The 16791-nt window shown below is 48.2% G+C and overlaps 1 protein-coding gene across 1 annotated transcript in view; it reads left to right on the forward strand.

Moving 5' to 3' along the window:
* Positions 1–16791, forward strand: part of Cul4a (cullin 4A) — a 43435-nt gene that overhangs the window by 21931 nt on the left and 4713 nt on the right. Inside the window, exons 9-19 of the mRNA XM_021218769.2 lie at positions 660–727; positions 6204–6322; positions 6783–6975; positions 8631–8735; positions 8924–9034; positions 9123–9208; positions 9541–9648; positions 12890–13003; positions 15118–15223; positions 15540–15712; positions 16535–16687. Coding sequence (XP_021074428.1) covers positions 660–727; positions 6204–6322; positions 6783–6975; positions 8631–8735; positions 8924–9034; positions 9123–9208; positions 9541–9648; positions 12890–13003; positions 15118–15223; positions 15540–15712; positions 16535–16687 — 1336 coding nt within the window. The remainder of the gene's footprint in view (positions 1–659; positions 728–6203; positions 6323–6782; positions 6976–8630; positions 8736–8923; positions 9035–9122; positions 9209–9540; positions 9649–12889; positions 13004–15117; positions 15224–15539; positions 15713–16534; positions 16688–16791) is intronic.

Genomic DNA, 16791 nt, shown 5'->3' on the forward strand with positions numbered 1-16791 from the left:
GGCATGTGCACTGATGGGACTGGAGGCTGCACTGCTGGGCCGCGTCCCTGGGTAGGCATGTGCACTGATGGGACTGGAGGCTGCACTGCTGGGCCACATCCCTGTGCTACCACCACAGCACCCCAGACTGCTCTAGAGTTTATGTGTATGGTTCAGGAGGCTTTAGCAAGTGACATCAGGGGCCAAACTGTGACGGGCAGAGGAAAAAGTCAGAACCCAGGGTGCTGTACCCATGTACCTACACCAACCAGACAGGCAGGGACCTCAGGTGCTCACTGCTGTACCCACGCACCTACGCCAGCCAGGCAGGCAGGCCCCTTGGGTGCTCGCTGCTGACCATTTCCTGGGGGCCTGCTGTGTTATTCAGCAGCTTGTGTTTAGAAATGCTGCTGCAAGAGCCAGGCGGATGTTCTAATCCCAGCACTAGGGTGGAGACAGACCAGCTTGGCCTATGTATTAAGATCTTGTCTAATGAAAAGAGTAAATTGAATTGAAATCTGGTTTAGAATCATCAGCAAAAGCCATAATTAATAATCAGTTTAATGGAAATCTTAGGTTTTAGCCCTCGGTCCAAGTGGCTGTAAGATGCCTGCTGTTACCTTCTCACCTCAGCTGCTAACCAGCCTCTGCTACTGACACCTTCTGGTTTGCTTTTACAGAAAACCGTTGATTGCCTGTGTGGAGAAACAGCTGTTAGGAGAACATTTGACAGCAATTCTGCAGAAAGGTAGGTTTTTCCAATCATGGGTGATTTTACACTGGGTTCTAACCTTTAACTTGTGAAACTCTGGGAACATTGTATATAACTTCACAAATGGTTAATTGTATAGGACAAACTATTGTGACACTTGTTTAGTAAGTGTGTTAGCCCTCAAAGGAATTCATAGTTAAATGATACGACTAGGATCAAAGGTGTGCACCACCACACTTGCCTTGTAACTTGAATTTTGTATTTTTTAGCTAAACATTAAAGAACTGTGCTGGCTGGGCACTGGTGGCACACACCTTCAGTCCTAACACTTGGGAGGCAGAGGCAGATGGATCTCTTGAGTTTGAGACCAGCCTGGTCTACAGAGTGAGTTTCAGAATACCAGAACTATTATACAGAGAAACATTATCTTGGAGAAAACAAACTGTAGGCTGGTGATTTTCAGCCCTGCTTGGCTAAACCACCTTGGAAGGTTTTTCTTTTGTGAAATAATTGTTCCTCGTGGAGTACCATCATATAGAATACTTATGTGCAGCATGTCAGTGCATGCATACAGTGTGTGCTGATTATAGTTCAGCCATCAGACCAGTGCCTCATGCCTTTTCCTCATTTGCCACCTTCAGTCTCCTCTGTTCTACTTCTTCATAAACTGTACACTAGGTTACCATGAGCATACGTAGAAGCCTAGGCCCCTCCCAGAGGGTGACTTAACTGGAGAGAGCTAGGACTTAGATCAGTAGATAGCTCTGGTATCTTGAGAAGAACTGTGGGAGGGACTCAAGTTTGTCTTTAGAGGGCATTACACCACTTTGCACATAACATCAAAGCCATAAAGCATTGTCTTTCCATAGCCCACCCACCCACTTGCTATGCTCTGCACTTGTTGGCTTTAGTATAGACATGTTCAGCTCAGTCCATTGGTTTAGTGGCTTTTGTTGTGTTTTCACAGCGATTGTACACCTCCAGAAATTATAATGAACACAGCCACTCTTTTGTAACACTCAGATACCAGTGTAACTTGTTAAAACTTAATTGTTCTTGTCACCGTTCACTGTTTAAGTTCGTGTGGCTATGATGGAAACTGTGGCTGTGGTGGGAACTGTGGCTGTGGTGGGAACTGTGGCTGTGGTGGGAACTGTGGCTGTGGTGGGAACTGTGGCTGTGATGGGAACTGTGGCTGTGGTGGGAACTGTGGCTGTGGTGGGACCTGTGGCTGTGATGGGGCCTGTGGCTGTGGTGGGAACTGTGGCTGTGGTGGGAACTGTGGCTGTGATGGGAACTGTGGCTGTGGTGGGAACTGTGGCTGTGGTGGGAACTGTGGCTGTGGTGGGAACTGTGGCTGTGATGGGAACTGTGGCTCCTCCTCCCTTGTGCTCTGAGTGTCTGAAGGTTCAGTTCTAAGGCAGTGCCACCCCTGCCAGTGGCTGGTTGATTCTGCTTTGTCAGGTGCTAGTGCTGGTGTGTGTGAGACACGTGGAAGCAGGACCTCCATGTAGTAGCCAAGTAAACCCGGACGGGAGAAAGAGTGCCAGGCCTGCCGCCATGGTCTGCCCTCAACGACAGCAGTCCTGTGAGGCTTCCATTCTACTTTGCATGCAGAAAGACCAAGGCCACATAGCTGTGCTGCCTAAGCACTGTAGTTTGTGCCTCCAGTCTGCATGGATGGGTTTCCCAGTAAACCACACACAAACCTACCCAAGTGCACATTCACACTCAGTGCTCTGTTGATGTACCTAAGAGCAGGTGCATTCAGAACTTGTGTTGGGTGCTTTTACACCATCAGAATTAGAGGACAGGAGTGATAGGGCAGTTTTTAATCCCAGCACTGGTCAGAGACAGGTGGATCTCTGTGACTCTGAGGCCAGCCCGATTTGCATAGCAAGTTCTAGGACAGTGAGGACTACATAAAGAAACATTATCTTTTAAAAAACAAAAATAACAGACAGTTGTCCAGCAAAGTAGCTGGGTTGATGAAGATGCTTGCTACCAAGCTTGGTAGAACCAAGTTCGGATCCCCGGACCTACTTGTGAAAGGAGAGAGCCATCTCCTACAGTTTGTCTTTTGACTTCCATGCATGCATTTATACACATAGAATTTTTAACAATTTTTCTTTAAGGAGTATATCCTTAGTGGAACATATCCTAAGGATAACAGGAAATACAAACAATCTCAGTGATTGTCACAGTGATCTGACGCTCACTTAGCATGGGTGTATGTAACACCGTGAAATGTAGAGTATGAATTGAGTTGGCGTGAGGCCTGAGACCAAACAACAGAAGGGAAAAGGAAAGAATTCCTAAAATTGTTTTAGAAATAATATTAGCCAAGCATAATAGTGCATCCCAGCACGCAGGAGGCAGAATCAGACAGATCTCAGTGAAATGGAGGCCAGCCTGTTCTATGTAGTGAGTTTCAGGTTAGCCAAGAATACAATGTGAAAACTTGCCTTTAAAAAGATTTAAAAGTGGCCTGGAGAGATGGCGCAGTGGTTAAGAGCACTGACTGCTCTTCCAGAGGTCCTGAGTTCAATTCCCAGCAACCACATGGTGGCTCACAACCATCTGTAATGGGATCTGATGCCCTCTTCTGGGGTGTCTGAAGACACCTACAGTGTTCTCATATACATAAAATAAACAAATAAATCTTTTTTAAAAAAAGATTTTTTAAAAATGCATTTAATAGTTTTGTCCACTCAAAATCTGGAGACAATGCCCAGTGTGCTAGAATGATACCTGTGATGTGCGCAGCGTGACTTGTAGGTAACTGTCCCCACTAAGGAAACTGAAGAGCTGTTTGGAGAATGCGGAATTGCAGATGTAGGACAGGAAGTACAGAAGGAAGCCTCAACATCCTAGGGATATTGTTTCTAGGATCTCTGGGGTCACCCAAGTGGCTTTAGAACCATCAGCAAGCTCTTGCTAAGAAGACAGGGCGTGGACTGGCGAAATGGTCCTGAGTTCAAATTCCAACAACCACACGGTGGCTCACAACTACCCATAAAGAGATCTGACACTCTCTTCTGGTACACCTGAAGACAACTACAGTGTACTTGTAATATAATAATAATAATAATAATAATAATATTTATAACAATAAATCTTTGGGCTGGAGCAAGTGGGGCTGACCAGAGCAAGCAGAGAGGTTGACCAAAGCAAGCAGAGATCCTAAAAATTCAATTCTCAACAACCACATGAAGACTCACAACCATATGTACAGCTACAGTGTACTCACATACATAAAATAAATAAATCTTAAGAAGAAGAAGAAGACAAAGAAGACGACGACGACTACGACGACAGGGCATAACCCCACAGCAATACAGCACAATGGACTGAAATTCATTTTGTGTTCTTAACATCTGGGAGTTCAAAATGACACAGAAAAGAATTTTTAAAAATTAGAATGAGGGCTGGTGAGATGGCTCAGCGGGTAAGAGCACCTGACTGCTCTTCCAAAGGTGCAGAGTTCAAATCCCAGCAACCACATGGTGGCTCACAACCATCCTTAAAAAGATCTGACTCCCCCTTCTGGAGTGTCTGAAGACAGCTACAGTGTACTTACATATAATAAATAAATAAATTAAATAAATAAGAATGAATAATTATAAGACTAAAGAGTTGGCTGGAGCGGTGGTGCACACAGTGACAGGACCAGAGCTCACTGAGCTCACACATGGTCGACAACTCACCCCCACCTGTAGCAGGCTCTACAGCATTCAGGACTCCTGTCTGCCTTCTGAAGGCATTCAGTCTCATTTGAGCACACACACACATACACTCACTCACACATTGTCACACTGTATACTTCACTAAATTCTTGTGAGAAAGTAGTAAACTGTGTTTGTAAAATTTTATTCTAAACGTTATTACGGGGCTCTGGAGGAGTCTTAGGAGCACATGCTGGCCACACATGTATTAGGACCTAAATTTGGATTCTCAGAGTCCACATTAAGAAGCCACCTGTAACCACAGCACTGGGATGGCAGAGACAAGAGGAGCTCTACTGCCAGCCAGTCTGCTGAGTCTGTAACGTCCAGAGTCAGGGGAGATTCTGTCTGACATTTAAAAAGCAAGCACAGCACAGCTGGAGGATGACTGAGGGAGACATCAACTCAGTCTCTGGATCCCGGTGAACATGCATACACAGTTATGCACACACCTACAGATGTGTGCTCAAACACACGAGCACATGCATACACAGTTATGCACACACCTACAGATGTGTGCTCAAACACACGAGCACATGCATACACAGTTATGCACACACCTACAGATGTGTGCGCAAACACATGAGCACATGCATACAGTTATATTAGAAAAGTTCCAAAAAGTAAAAGGCCCTTCAAAATTTTAGGACATTATTTAGGACTTCTGGGAGATAAAATTTACAAAAGTTAAAGCTTATTTGCATGTTTGGCTCCGAAGTAATTTGGACATGCCAAGCATGTAGACCTCTAGCTTAGCACCTGTGTGTGCAGACACTGCCAATGGGGAGAAGACTGGGGTGAGCGCCTAGGTCTACAACCAGACTCTCTGATGCCCTCTTCTGGCCTCTGTAGGAACTGCACAAACATTTGCATGTACTTACATACAGGCAAAATGCTTAGGTAACATGAAATAAAATCATAAAACTTAAATAACTGACTAAAAATTCTAAAGTGCCATATTGAATACATGAAATATCGGATAAATGCTTATTTGTCTTTTTTTTTTTAATTTTATTTATTTATTATATGTAAGTACCCTGTAGCTGTCTTCAGACACTCCAGAAGAGGGAGTCAGATCTTGTTACGGATGGTTATGAGCCACCATGTGGTTGCTGGGATTCGAACTCCAGACCTTCGGAAGAGCAGTCGGGTGCTGTTACCCGCTGAGCCATCTCACCAGCCCGCTTATTTGTCTTATAATTTATTATGTGAATCAAATTAATCAACTAAAAACCTAAAGTTGACTCAATTTCAGTTTAGATTTATGCACCTGAGTGTTTAGCGTGCATATATGTGTGTGTAGCACATGTGTGCAGTGCCTGCAGTAGTCAGAAGAGTGTCATATCTCCTAGAACTGGAGTTAGAGATATGTGTAAGTCACCATGTGGGTGCTGGAAGCCAGACCTAGGTCCACAAGAACAGCAAGTGCTTTTAACTGCTGAACTCTCTCTCCAGCCTCTGGAATAGTCTTTTAAGGAATGTTTTTCTGACTGATAGACAAAACCTCAGATAATTTACACCATGAATTTCTCATAGTAAAACACTTGTCAAATATTTTTGGCACATTACTTTTGTGAAATCACGGCTCTAGTGAAATGAGAAGTAAACAGTGCACTCAGGAGGGCGGGGCTCGCCTAGAGGAGCCACCGTGAGTGTTCCATCAAACAAATGTGTAGCGAGTATATGCTCCAAGTCTACAAGCCACGTCCTTACTGTGTGGTGAGACTGTCCTGGTGTCACTTGTGAGGGCTGCCCCCTGCTGTGACTTGTCTTGTGCATCCCACTAGGGCTGGAGCACCTGCTGGATGAGAACAGGGTACCCGACCTGACCCAGATGTACCAGCTCTTCAGCCGGGTGAAAGGAGGGCAGCATGCGCTGCTGCAGCACTGGAGCGAGTACATCAAGGTACACGCCGGCCTTCCCTGCACCGCAGTAATGGCGGCCATGCAGGTGGCCACTGCTTCCTTTCATTCTCGCACATGCTCACTCAGTCACACATTCACTGGCTCATCTGCTATCTATGAACTAGTACATACTTTGGTCTAGCAGTCCAGTCTGCCTCCTGCTGTGTTCCTAAGCCCAATTTAAGATTTATTGCCTCAGTTCCTACCTGTGTGATCTGGGCATTGTGCCCTCACTTGCCAGTATAGCAGCACCATTCAGCATCTTTGAGGACAGTTGCCTGGGCTGATCCAGGACCTCTGAATGCCAGGCACCACCTGCTTAAGGAGATACTAGAGATATCCGTAGCCATGTCCACATGCAGAGAGTGGAAAAAAACGGGCGACACCATGTTGTGAGACAGCAAAAGACACACTTTGCTTCTTAAGCCTGGTGCTGACTTAGTTGTCTCTTGTTTCTGTAGACCTTTGGGACAACCATTGTCATCAATCCTGAGAAAGACAAAGACATGGTCCAAGACCTGCTGGACTTTAAGGACAAAGTGGACCATGTGGTGGAGGTGTGCTTCCAGAGGAACGAGCGCTTCATCAACTTGATGAAGGAATCCTTCGAGACGTTCATCAACAAGAGACCAAACAAGCCTGCAGAGCTCATTGGTATCAAAACAGCCCCAGCCACCTCTCCTGTTTTACATTTAGGCAAATGCACTGACACTACCCATGTGTGTTCCTGCTCAAGTGGGACTCGGAGGGCTTGCAGGAGCCCGTGCCCCGTGAAGTCATATGGTCTGAACTCAGCTTGGCAGCAGGCACCTTTACCCACTGAGCCACCATGCTGCCCTCTTAGGTGCTTCATAAATAGAAGAATGCCAGGTGTGGGCACACGTCTTTACTTGGTAAGCCAGGTTGTCGAAGGGCTCTAGAGCTAACTGCCTTTAAAGGTCAGTGTCGCTCGTGTCCTGAGCAGACCCCCAAGCAGGTGTCTTCAGGAAGGCCTCTGCTCCAGCTGCTGCTGCATCCACTTCTCCTCATACTTGAAATGCACCCACCCACCCCCTTCCCCCAGTTAGGAAAAGTATCACTGCATTCCTAGAAGGGCAGAAAGTGACATGTGACCCTAGTGCTGGGGGAGGACAGACGGACAGATCTCAGAAGCTCACTGCAGCTGACCTACCCCAATCAGTGAACTTCAGGTTCAGTGGCAGACCATGTCTCAGAAAATAAGGTAGAGAAGTGGTTGAGAAAATGCTTCAAGACCTCTGGCCCCTACAACCACACAAGCAAGTATAAAACACAACCATATACTTACGTGCACAGCATACGATATATATACATATAGATAGGTAGATAGATCACTTTTTTAAAAAAAAGAAAGGAAGAGAACTAATAAAGAGCCAGAGAAAGCCATTGCAGTTTAACCAGACTTGTGTGCCTCCATAGAGGCTAACAGCCCCAGGAGCATGGACCTCAGGGCATCATGGGCTCTGCTCTCGATGCTCTTGCTCTCTCATCCGTGACACACACCACTATCAAGGGTGACTGTCTCCTCAGAAGCCCCGAGTGCTTGCCTCACCCTTGATATCTGAGACCTCAAGGAAAGTCCCTGAGAAAGTCAACTACATTTCTTACAGCAGATTTTAAAAGGGACCATTCTGGTGCCTGTGTCCTAAAACCCATGTATGAAATCTAGGGTTAGAAAAGAAACAAACCCTGCTTTTTCACACACTCAGATGGGGGGGGGGGGGGGGGAGGCAGCTGCCTCAGTTTACCTCACTGCTACTCTGGATTCCCATAGACCTGGTTTCTGGCCTCTAAAGGCACCAAAGCACATTCATGGTACACAGACACATGCATGGTGACACGGAACACCCCATACGTAAGAGATGGCTGCAGAGATGGGTTAGGAGCAGCTACTGCTCTTGCAGAGCTCAGCCTCCAGCGTCAGAGGGTCCAGTGCCCGTCCTTCCCTGGCTCCTGCTGGTACTGGCAGAGAAATTAACCCATACACATGAATAAAATTCATCTTTAAATATAAAAAAATAAAAACTCAATCTGAGACTATTTTATAAGAAGAATTATTGTAATCTGTGAATTTGTTAAAGTTCTGGAAAGATACATTCTCATTACCTTGAGACAACTTGTCTTTAAGAGGGTGTTTGCTTCCTGGAGCACTAAAAGGAGCTGGTGGGAGGGGTCCTTGTGTGTTTCTCTTTGTTGCTGTGATGAGGACGGTGCTCAAGGCCTGTGTGTCCAGTTGTCTCCTCTGCTCTGAGCCCACAGCCCTTTTCTGATTGGAACTCTTGCTCTTCCAGCCAAGCACGTGGACTCAAAGTTACGGGCAGGCAACAAAGAAGCAACGGACGAGGAGCTGGAGAGGATCCTGGACAAGATCATGATTCTATTCCGTTTCATCCATGGTGAGGAAGGAGGTGCTGTGCGGCCAGACGAACGTGCAGACCTGCATTCGGAGGGAAAAATGGCCCCTGAACCCGGAAGTAGTACCGAGCCCCTGAACCCGGAAGTAGTACCGAGGAGATTGTTGTCCATGGAGTGTAACAGGTAAACCAGGAATCTCTCTCAGGTCTTGGTTTTCCTGTTTGCACAGGTAAAGATGTCTTTGAAGCATTTTATAAGAAAGACTTAGCAAAAAGGCTGTTGGTGGGGAAGAGCGCGTCGGTGGATGCGGAGAAGTCCATGCTGTCCAAGCTCAAGCACGGTGAGCTCAGGGTGGGCAGGTCCCCAGGGTCCTGGGCGGGCGGACGGGCGCTGTGCCAGCTCCATCTCACCCTTCCTTCCATACGCAGAGTGTGGAGCTGCATTTACCAGCAAGCTGGAGGGCATGTTCAAGGACATGGAGCTCTCCAAAGACATCATGGTTCACTTCAAGCAGGTGAGCTCAGTGGGTCTGAGAGCCGTTACAGACCACACTGGGGCCTGCGACTCTGTGTTGTAAAACTTAAACGATTTCCAGGCTGGGCATGAGGGGGCACAAGTTTAATCTCAGTGCTTGGGAAGCAGAGACAGACAGATGGATCTCTTAGTTTAAAACCAGCCTGTTTTCTACATAGCAAGTTCCAGGACAGCCAGAGATACACAGAGAGACCTTGTCTCAAAAAATATATATGTATGTGTGTGTGACACACAATTACACGCATGTACCATTTCTCCTTCAGTGCGCTGCGGATCTGTTTTCTTACTTGTCTTGGCTCTCTTTGTTTTTAGCATATGCAGAACCAGAGTGCACCAGGCCCCATTGACCTCACGGTGAACATACTCACCATGGGCTACTGGCCCACATACACACCCATGGAAGTGCACCTCCCTCCAGAGGTGAGTGCTCAGCCCTGTGCTCCTGCTCTCCAGCAGCAGCACCGTGTAAGTGGCAGCTCACCTGGCCGATCCTGCTTTCTAGCGTACGGTGGTGGTGAGTCTCGGTCATGGTGTACTTAAGGTCTTATGGGTTGCCTGTGATTTGAAGTATATGGAGAACCTGAAGCGGGACATGGAGCCGTGGGCCCAGTGAGGCTAAAATCCAAATGCCTAAACCATCAGTGATGCCAAGGGAGGGGGAGCAGGATATGCCTCCTGGTCAGCGACTCTGACCTCATCACAGTGGGGAGGGCCGGCGCAGAGGAGAGGCTCGGGAACCGCAGGGCCAGGGCAGCAGGAGTGGGGCTGGGCCGTGCAGGCCTGTGGGCCCTGCTCACCGCTCCCTGCTGAGACTCTTCAGTTCTAACCCTGGTTGCTCAGTTACCTCGTTTGGCCCTCACTGGTCCCTGTAGCTTTCTGTTTGTCTCCATCTCTGTCCTAAGCCTTCCTCACAACACAGACCGGCCTGCAGCTCAGCAAGCAGCTTGCATGTCTGCTTTTCCCTTGGCTGGGCATGGTGCCCTACGCTTCCATCTTGCACTCACTGAGCCTAGCTAGACTGGTTCCTCCCACTCCCTGGGTGCTGCCTGCACCACCGTTTGCCAGTGGCTGCAGGTTTATTTTGTTTGAGGTAGGTTTGTGCCATGTTGCCTCTGCCCTGGTAGCTAAGCTCGGTCCTGTCCTCTGAGAATCCTCTCCCCTACCCAGGGAACCTCTCAGGACGCTGTGCTGTTTTCATTTGTTCTATAATGTCCAGACGTATCCAAAGTGTGCAGGGTAATTCCTAGGACGCCGGTGTTGGGCCCTGGCTGTGGAGATGGCGTCTCCTTCCTGCTCCGTGCACTCTGCTGCCCTTGCCCTCAGTGCAGGCCGCCCAGGATTATCTCCCAGTCCTCGGGTCGGGAACTGCTCACTGATACAAGTCCTTCAGCCAGGCTCTGCCAGCTGACCGCAGCATATCTCCATGGCTGCGTGGTCGATCTGAGTTGTCAGCACGACTGGACTGAGGACCGGCATAGGTTAGCGAGGTGCCTCAGCATGTGTCTGTGAGGAGTGTATCAGGAGATGCTGCTCTCCCTGAATTGGTTGATGGATTCAGATGGTGATGACTGGAAGATGGTTGTGGAACTGCAGGAGTCCATGGAGTTGGCGGTGGCCCGTGTACCCTGGCTCTGCTCCCTTTGCTTCACTTCTTCTGTTTCCTGGCCACTGGGGGGAAGCAACATAGCCTTACTCTGCCACACCCTCCCTCCAGGGCCCTTCCACCTTGTCATGGGCCTAAAAGTGGTGCTAGCACCCAACCCTGAACTGAAGCCGACCCAGAGTGCACACCTCCTTTCCAGTCGTTGTTCTCAGGTATTGGTCACCGACCCAGAGTGCACACCTCCTTTCCAGTCGTTGTTCTCAGGTATTTGTCGCAGCAGTGACCACTGACCCGCGGCTGTAGTACCCACTGCCCAGGGCACACAGGCAGGGCCTCATCTCAGCCTCTGGGTCTGTGTTCCACAGAGCTGTTGAGGACTGTGCTCATCTGTCGCCTGCGATGATCCCTGTCTGAACCGGCATTACTGGGATGAATGGGGTTGGCTGTCCAGTTCCATCTGTTTAGAAGCTAACAGTCTGCTCTAGGGAAGAGCTCTCTTCTCCACTTGGTATACCTGTCTATAGGTCTGTCACTGAACTCGTTGGTTCTTAGTGACATATTTGATGCCCACGCCATCTAGAGCTTGCGGCAGGCTCCCTAGGGCTTTTCCATATCCTCATTGTGTGAGGACGTTTTTGTTTTGTAGCAGAAGGTCTTAGAGCCTTACCTAATTCTGTATTTTTTTTTTCAACAAAATACACCTTTACATATAATTTTCCATCTTAGAGATAGAAGCCCTGTCCCCTCAGGTGGCCTAACCCTGCCTCCTCCCCATGGGCAGCAGCCACTGTCTGCTTTCTGTTTGACTTGCCCCTAATGTCTGTGTTCGGGGCTCTCACGTGATGTGCCCATTGATGAGTTCCTCACGCTGCCGTGTGTGTTGCTGCCTTGTTCCTCTTTAACTCTGTGAACAGACACTTGGCTCAGCCATTCACTGAATGGTGGGCCTTCGGGGTCTTTCTGCATTGGACTGTCACGATGTGTCTATGAAGATGGGTATGGACGCCGTGGTCACTTCTGGACAGATGGCTGAAACAGATCCCCCCGGCCTTAGTTGCTGAGCAGTGAGGATCGATCGGCTCCTCGGCTCTCATGCTCCTTTCTTAGCGGCCTGCAATAGGCGAGAGGCGGTGCCCACCTGGTGTAGTCAGTATTCCCTGGCGGTGATGCTAAGTGTCTTTTTTAAAGTATTTATTTATTTAATATATATTACTGCTCTGTTTTCAGACACACCACAAGAGGGAATCAGATACCACTAAAGATAGTTGTAAACCACCATGTATGTGCTGGGAATTGAACTCAGGACCTCTGGAAAAGCAGTCAGTGCTCTTAACCACTGAGCCATCTCTCCAGCCCTAGCCCTATTAGGCATCTCTTCGTGTGTGTGTGTGTTGGCCAAGCTGTCTTGTCAAAGCCCTCTTCTGAGTTGTCTTTTGTTCTTGTAAGCGTCTTCACATGTCCCAGACTCTTGACTCTTACCAGAGTCTGCGTGTGATCTGCAGGTACTTTCTCTGTGAGCTCTCTCTGACTTTCTTGAAAGCATCCATCTTAGTTTATTTTCTGTTGCTGCAACAGAATTCCTGAGACTGATAATTTAGTTCTCAAGTCTGGGAAGGCCAAAGTCTAAAGGCTACCTGTGATAAGGGGACCAAGTAGAGTAAGGGTTCAGGAAAGATTGCCAGCCAAGATGCTGGTAACTGCTAACCCACGCTCACTCCCTTGGTGCCCTTTGAAGTAAGCCATTGGCAGTAGGTGCTCTGCATGCACCTGTGCATGTCCGGGCTAGCCTTCTGTCCCTGGCAGTAGGTGCTCTGCATGCACCTGTGCATGTCCNGGCTAGCCTTCTGTCCCTGGCAGTAGGTGCTCTGCATGCACCTGTGCATGTCCGGGCTAGCCTTCTGTCCCTGGCAGTATGTGAAAGGGAACTACTTAGAGCAGTGAGGGTTCCTTTGTCAGTCTCAGAGATTGTAGCCCAAACTACTCAAGGAAACAAACAAACAAAGATCTCTGTCACTGTCAGGGTGTACTGAGTGTCTCTGTGTGTCTGTTGCTTGGCAGATGGTCAGACTTCAGGAAGTATTCAAGACGTTCTACCTGGGTAAGCACAGCGGCCGGAAGCTGCAGTGGCAGACGACGCTGGGACACGCTGTGCTGAAGGCGGACTTTAAGGAGGTCAGGTCTTGGTCCAGGGCTCCTGTTTCTTCCTTTCTGGCAGGATGTTAGGAGAATGTTCAGATTGTCATTGAACTTCCATAGCAATGAAAGGCAAGATTTTTTTCAGTATGATTCAGCAGTAGCTTTTCTTGGTCAATTAAAATAACAAGTAAAGGGTTAATATTCTACTTAACAAAAATCAATAGTAAATTAATCAGTAGCAAATTGTTTGCCAGGGTTGGGGAATGAATCAGTAGATAATGTGTCCTTGCTGCACCGCCATGCAGGCCTGAGTTCAGATCCTCCTCAGCACCCAGGTATGAAAGCCAGGTGTGGCTGGCAGCCAGAGTTTGATTCCCCAGGACCCACATGGTTGTCCTCTGACCCCCATAAGCGCATACGACAGGCACACCTAACAAATAAATACTATTACTTAAAACTTTGGTAGTGGTCAGGCACGACTGTGCTCACACCTAACCTGAGCAGTCTGGGTGCAAAGTTATGGGGGGATCACAGGGCTTTCGTCAACCTCACTGAAAAACAGTGAGTAACCAAGAGAAGAAGACAGAAAGCAGCAGAGCAGGATACTGAGCACCTCCTCTGGCCTCCATGCATGCACAGCAGCACAGTTACACACCACACGTGCAGTCGCTAAGAGAGTAGCAGGTGTGAAAGGCCACTATGAAAGCGAGCCTGAAGCCCCCCTCGGGTGTGTGTGCCTGTGTGTGCCGCGTGTGCTTACGTGTCCCCTAGGAGTACAGAAACAGGCCAAATACCCTGAAACTCACTGAAGACAGTTGTGAACCACATGATGCCGGTGTTAGTCCCTCCAAGAGCAGCAGACTCCTCTGCTCCAGCTGCTCCCCTCTTCCTTCCTTTCTGCTTTATCTTCCTTCTGGTGTAAAGTACCAAGCCAAGGGATAAGTTTTGTCATATGCCAAGAAATCAAAAGGAGAGTCTTTTAAGACTTCCACATACTCTCTTCTAAAGTCACTTCAATTAGAGGTGGGCAGGAGTCCTTCCTAAGACATTTTCACGGATTACCAGATCAGAAAGCTCACCACAGGGCTGTTGCAGCGATTCCATAAGGAGCATACACGGGTGCACAAGGAGGTGAAAGAGGCATGTCACCAAGCAGTGGGTAGGGAAAGGCCCATGCTCACATCTTAGTCTAATGTGGGCATAAATCATGTATGTCAAGGAGCACACCCAGAGTTCCCACCCATACATTGTATCACTCCACGGGTACCACAGAAGCGTTCTCTGCAAGGCATTAGCAAAGCTGAGTTGTGCCACTTGTGAGTGTCTGGCTGTAGTTAGGAGCTGACCTCGCAGACAGCAGACAGCCTGCCCTGGAAATACAGGGAACAGGGCCGGGGTCCAGCAAGAGGCTCCTGACACTGCTGCTCTCCCACATCCCCTTCCTACCTTTGTCTTCTCCATACAGAACTGCTAGATCTTGTGTTACTGACTGCACTGGGACATTGTAGATAAGAAAAAAAGGACCATGGAGCATCCTTGGCAGAGTCTGCCCCCACAGAGCAGCTGAGCAGAGGCCACACAGAGCTCACTGTGTACTTGCTCTTTGTTTGAATGAAGTACCGGGAGCACTGCAGGCCTGCCTTTCCCATTCTCTCCCCCAAACTCCCTCTCTGTTTCCTCCTAAGCCTCTGGGGTTTCCATTGCCACCCAGAGCCTCAGAAAGCCATGTGGATGGTGCGTGCTCGTGAGCCCAGCACTCCAGACAGGCAGAAGGATAGAAAGTTCAAGGCTACCCTGGGATATTACTGCAAGCCGTTGTCTTAAAAACAGTAACAGCAACAAGCAAGCAACTAGGCCTGAAGTGATGTCAACATGCAAGGAGCAGTGGGTCCTCAGCAGCCTGGAGCCCGGCCTCAGCCTCCCACTGCTGGCTGCTGGCTTACAGGCTTGTGTGACTATGTGCAGCTCCAAGACAGGAATTTACGTGTAACACCCAATAATCGTTCCTTTCTTTTATGTCAATAGCATAATTTCTTCTCACTTGGTGGCTATTAGTTCTGAATCCCCTAAAAAATAATGCATGTAAAACCATCCTGTTTGACTTGTAAAGTGTCTGAGCTCAGCTTCTGTGTGGCTTCATTCTCTTAAAGGGAAAGAAGGAGTTCCAGGTATCCCTCTTCCAGACGCTGGTGCTGCTCATGTTCAACGAGGGGGATGGATTCAGCTTTGAAGAAATAAAAATGGCCACTGGCATAGGTAGGAAGACCCCACATGACGTACGTTTGTTTGTTTGTTTGTTTGTTTGGAAGCTTTGTCACCTTGGCTATCATGGAACTCGGAGATCTACCTTCTTTTGCCTCCAACTTGCTAGGATTAAGGTGTGCACCCCCACACTGGCACTTAGTACTACCGTGTTGACTTAACAGACAGAGCATAGGCTGGACGTGTGCTTGGCAGCAGAGTGCTTGCCTGGCACGCACAGGACCCTGGTCCCATCCACATCCATGGCTTCTCTCCTGGCTGAGCCTCATGTGTGCTCTGTAATGACATTTGTCTCCTTTGCCTCCCTCAGAGGACAGTGAGTTGCGAAGAACACTACAGTCTCTCGCCTGTGGTAAAGCACGGGTCCTAATTAAAAGTCCCAAAGGAAAGGAGGTGGAAGATGGAGATAAATTCATCTTCAATGCAGACTTCAAACACAAGTTGTTCAGAATAAAGATCAATCAAATCCAGATGAAGGAGACCGTAAGTGCTATGTTTTATTCATGTGGTCTTGCCAAGAGTCCCTAGCTTTTCTAGCAATGTCCTAACCATTACAGGTCAGAGCATAGGTCTGAATCTGGTACAAGTGTAGAGTTTGGAGTTGTGTCCTTTTATGTATCTTTAATTGATTTTATGTGATCAGTTGAAGTAAAAGTCAAGAAACCTGTTGGAACTCATACCTTCCTATATCAAAGGCCAGAACAGAAGCAGCACATGGATTTCCAGAAGTAGTGCCTGCCCTCTGCTGTGCCTTGGGAGGAGGAGGAGGAGGTCTACTACAGACTGTATAGACCTCAGAAGCAGCAGCTGCAGTGGGAGCAGGCTCTCAGTGTCCCACAGCTAGACAAGCTTGCGAGCACAGCTGTCAGCCCTTCTGACCTGAAGCTGACACACACCTGGGCTCTAGTGCCTTTCTAGAAATGTTTCCTCTAGTGTGTGTGTGTGACAAATTGTAGATGGGAGAACAAATTTACAGAGCAAGTAATTACTTGAGTGATGGATGTCGCAGGCTACCCCTCCCACAGACAGACAGTGATAGCGTCGCTTGTCCTGAGGCTTTCAGTTTGCTGCACGGAAAATGTCCTCACTAGAGTGGCCTGAGGAGGCAGAGGGAGCTCTCCAATCACTTTTCCAAGTTAGTTTTAGAGTTGTATACCTTAGAAAAGTTAAGAGCTTTCATGGAACAAATTAAAATGTAACAAAGCAGAACAAAGCCTGCCTTCCTCTGCATCAGACCAAGTCTGTCAAATCAAAGCAATCCTGAGCATCTGTGCCCTCCTTCCGTTCTCCTTTCTCATTGTTCAGGTTGAAGAACAGGTCAGCACCACAGAGAGAGTATTCCAGGATAGACAGTACCAGATCGACGCTGCTATAGTCAGAATAATGAAAATGAGGAAGACACTTGGTCATAATCTCCTAGTGTCTGAATTATACAATCAGCTGAAATTTCCAGTGAAGGTGAGTACTGTGGGCACAGCTGGGGGTCAGGTGAGTACCGTGGGCACAGCTGGGGGTCAGGGTGAGTACTGCGGGCACAGCTGGGGGTCAGGTGAGTACCGTGG

This window comes from Mus pahari, chromosome 19 (genome assembly GCF_900095145.1).
Source record: "Mus pahari chromosome 19, PAHARI_EIJ_v1.1, whole genome shotgun sequence".
Taxonomy (NCBI): Eukaryota; Metazoa; Chordata; class Mammalia; order Rodentia; family Muridae; genus Mus; species Mus pahari.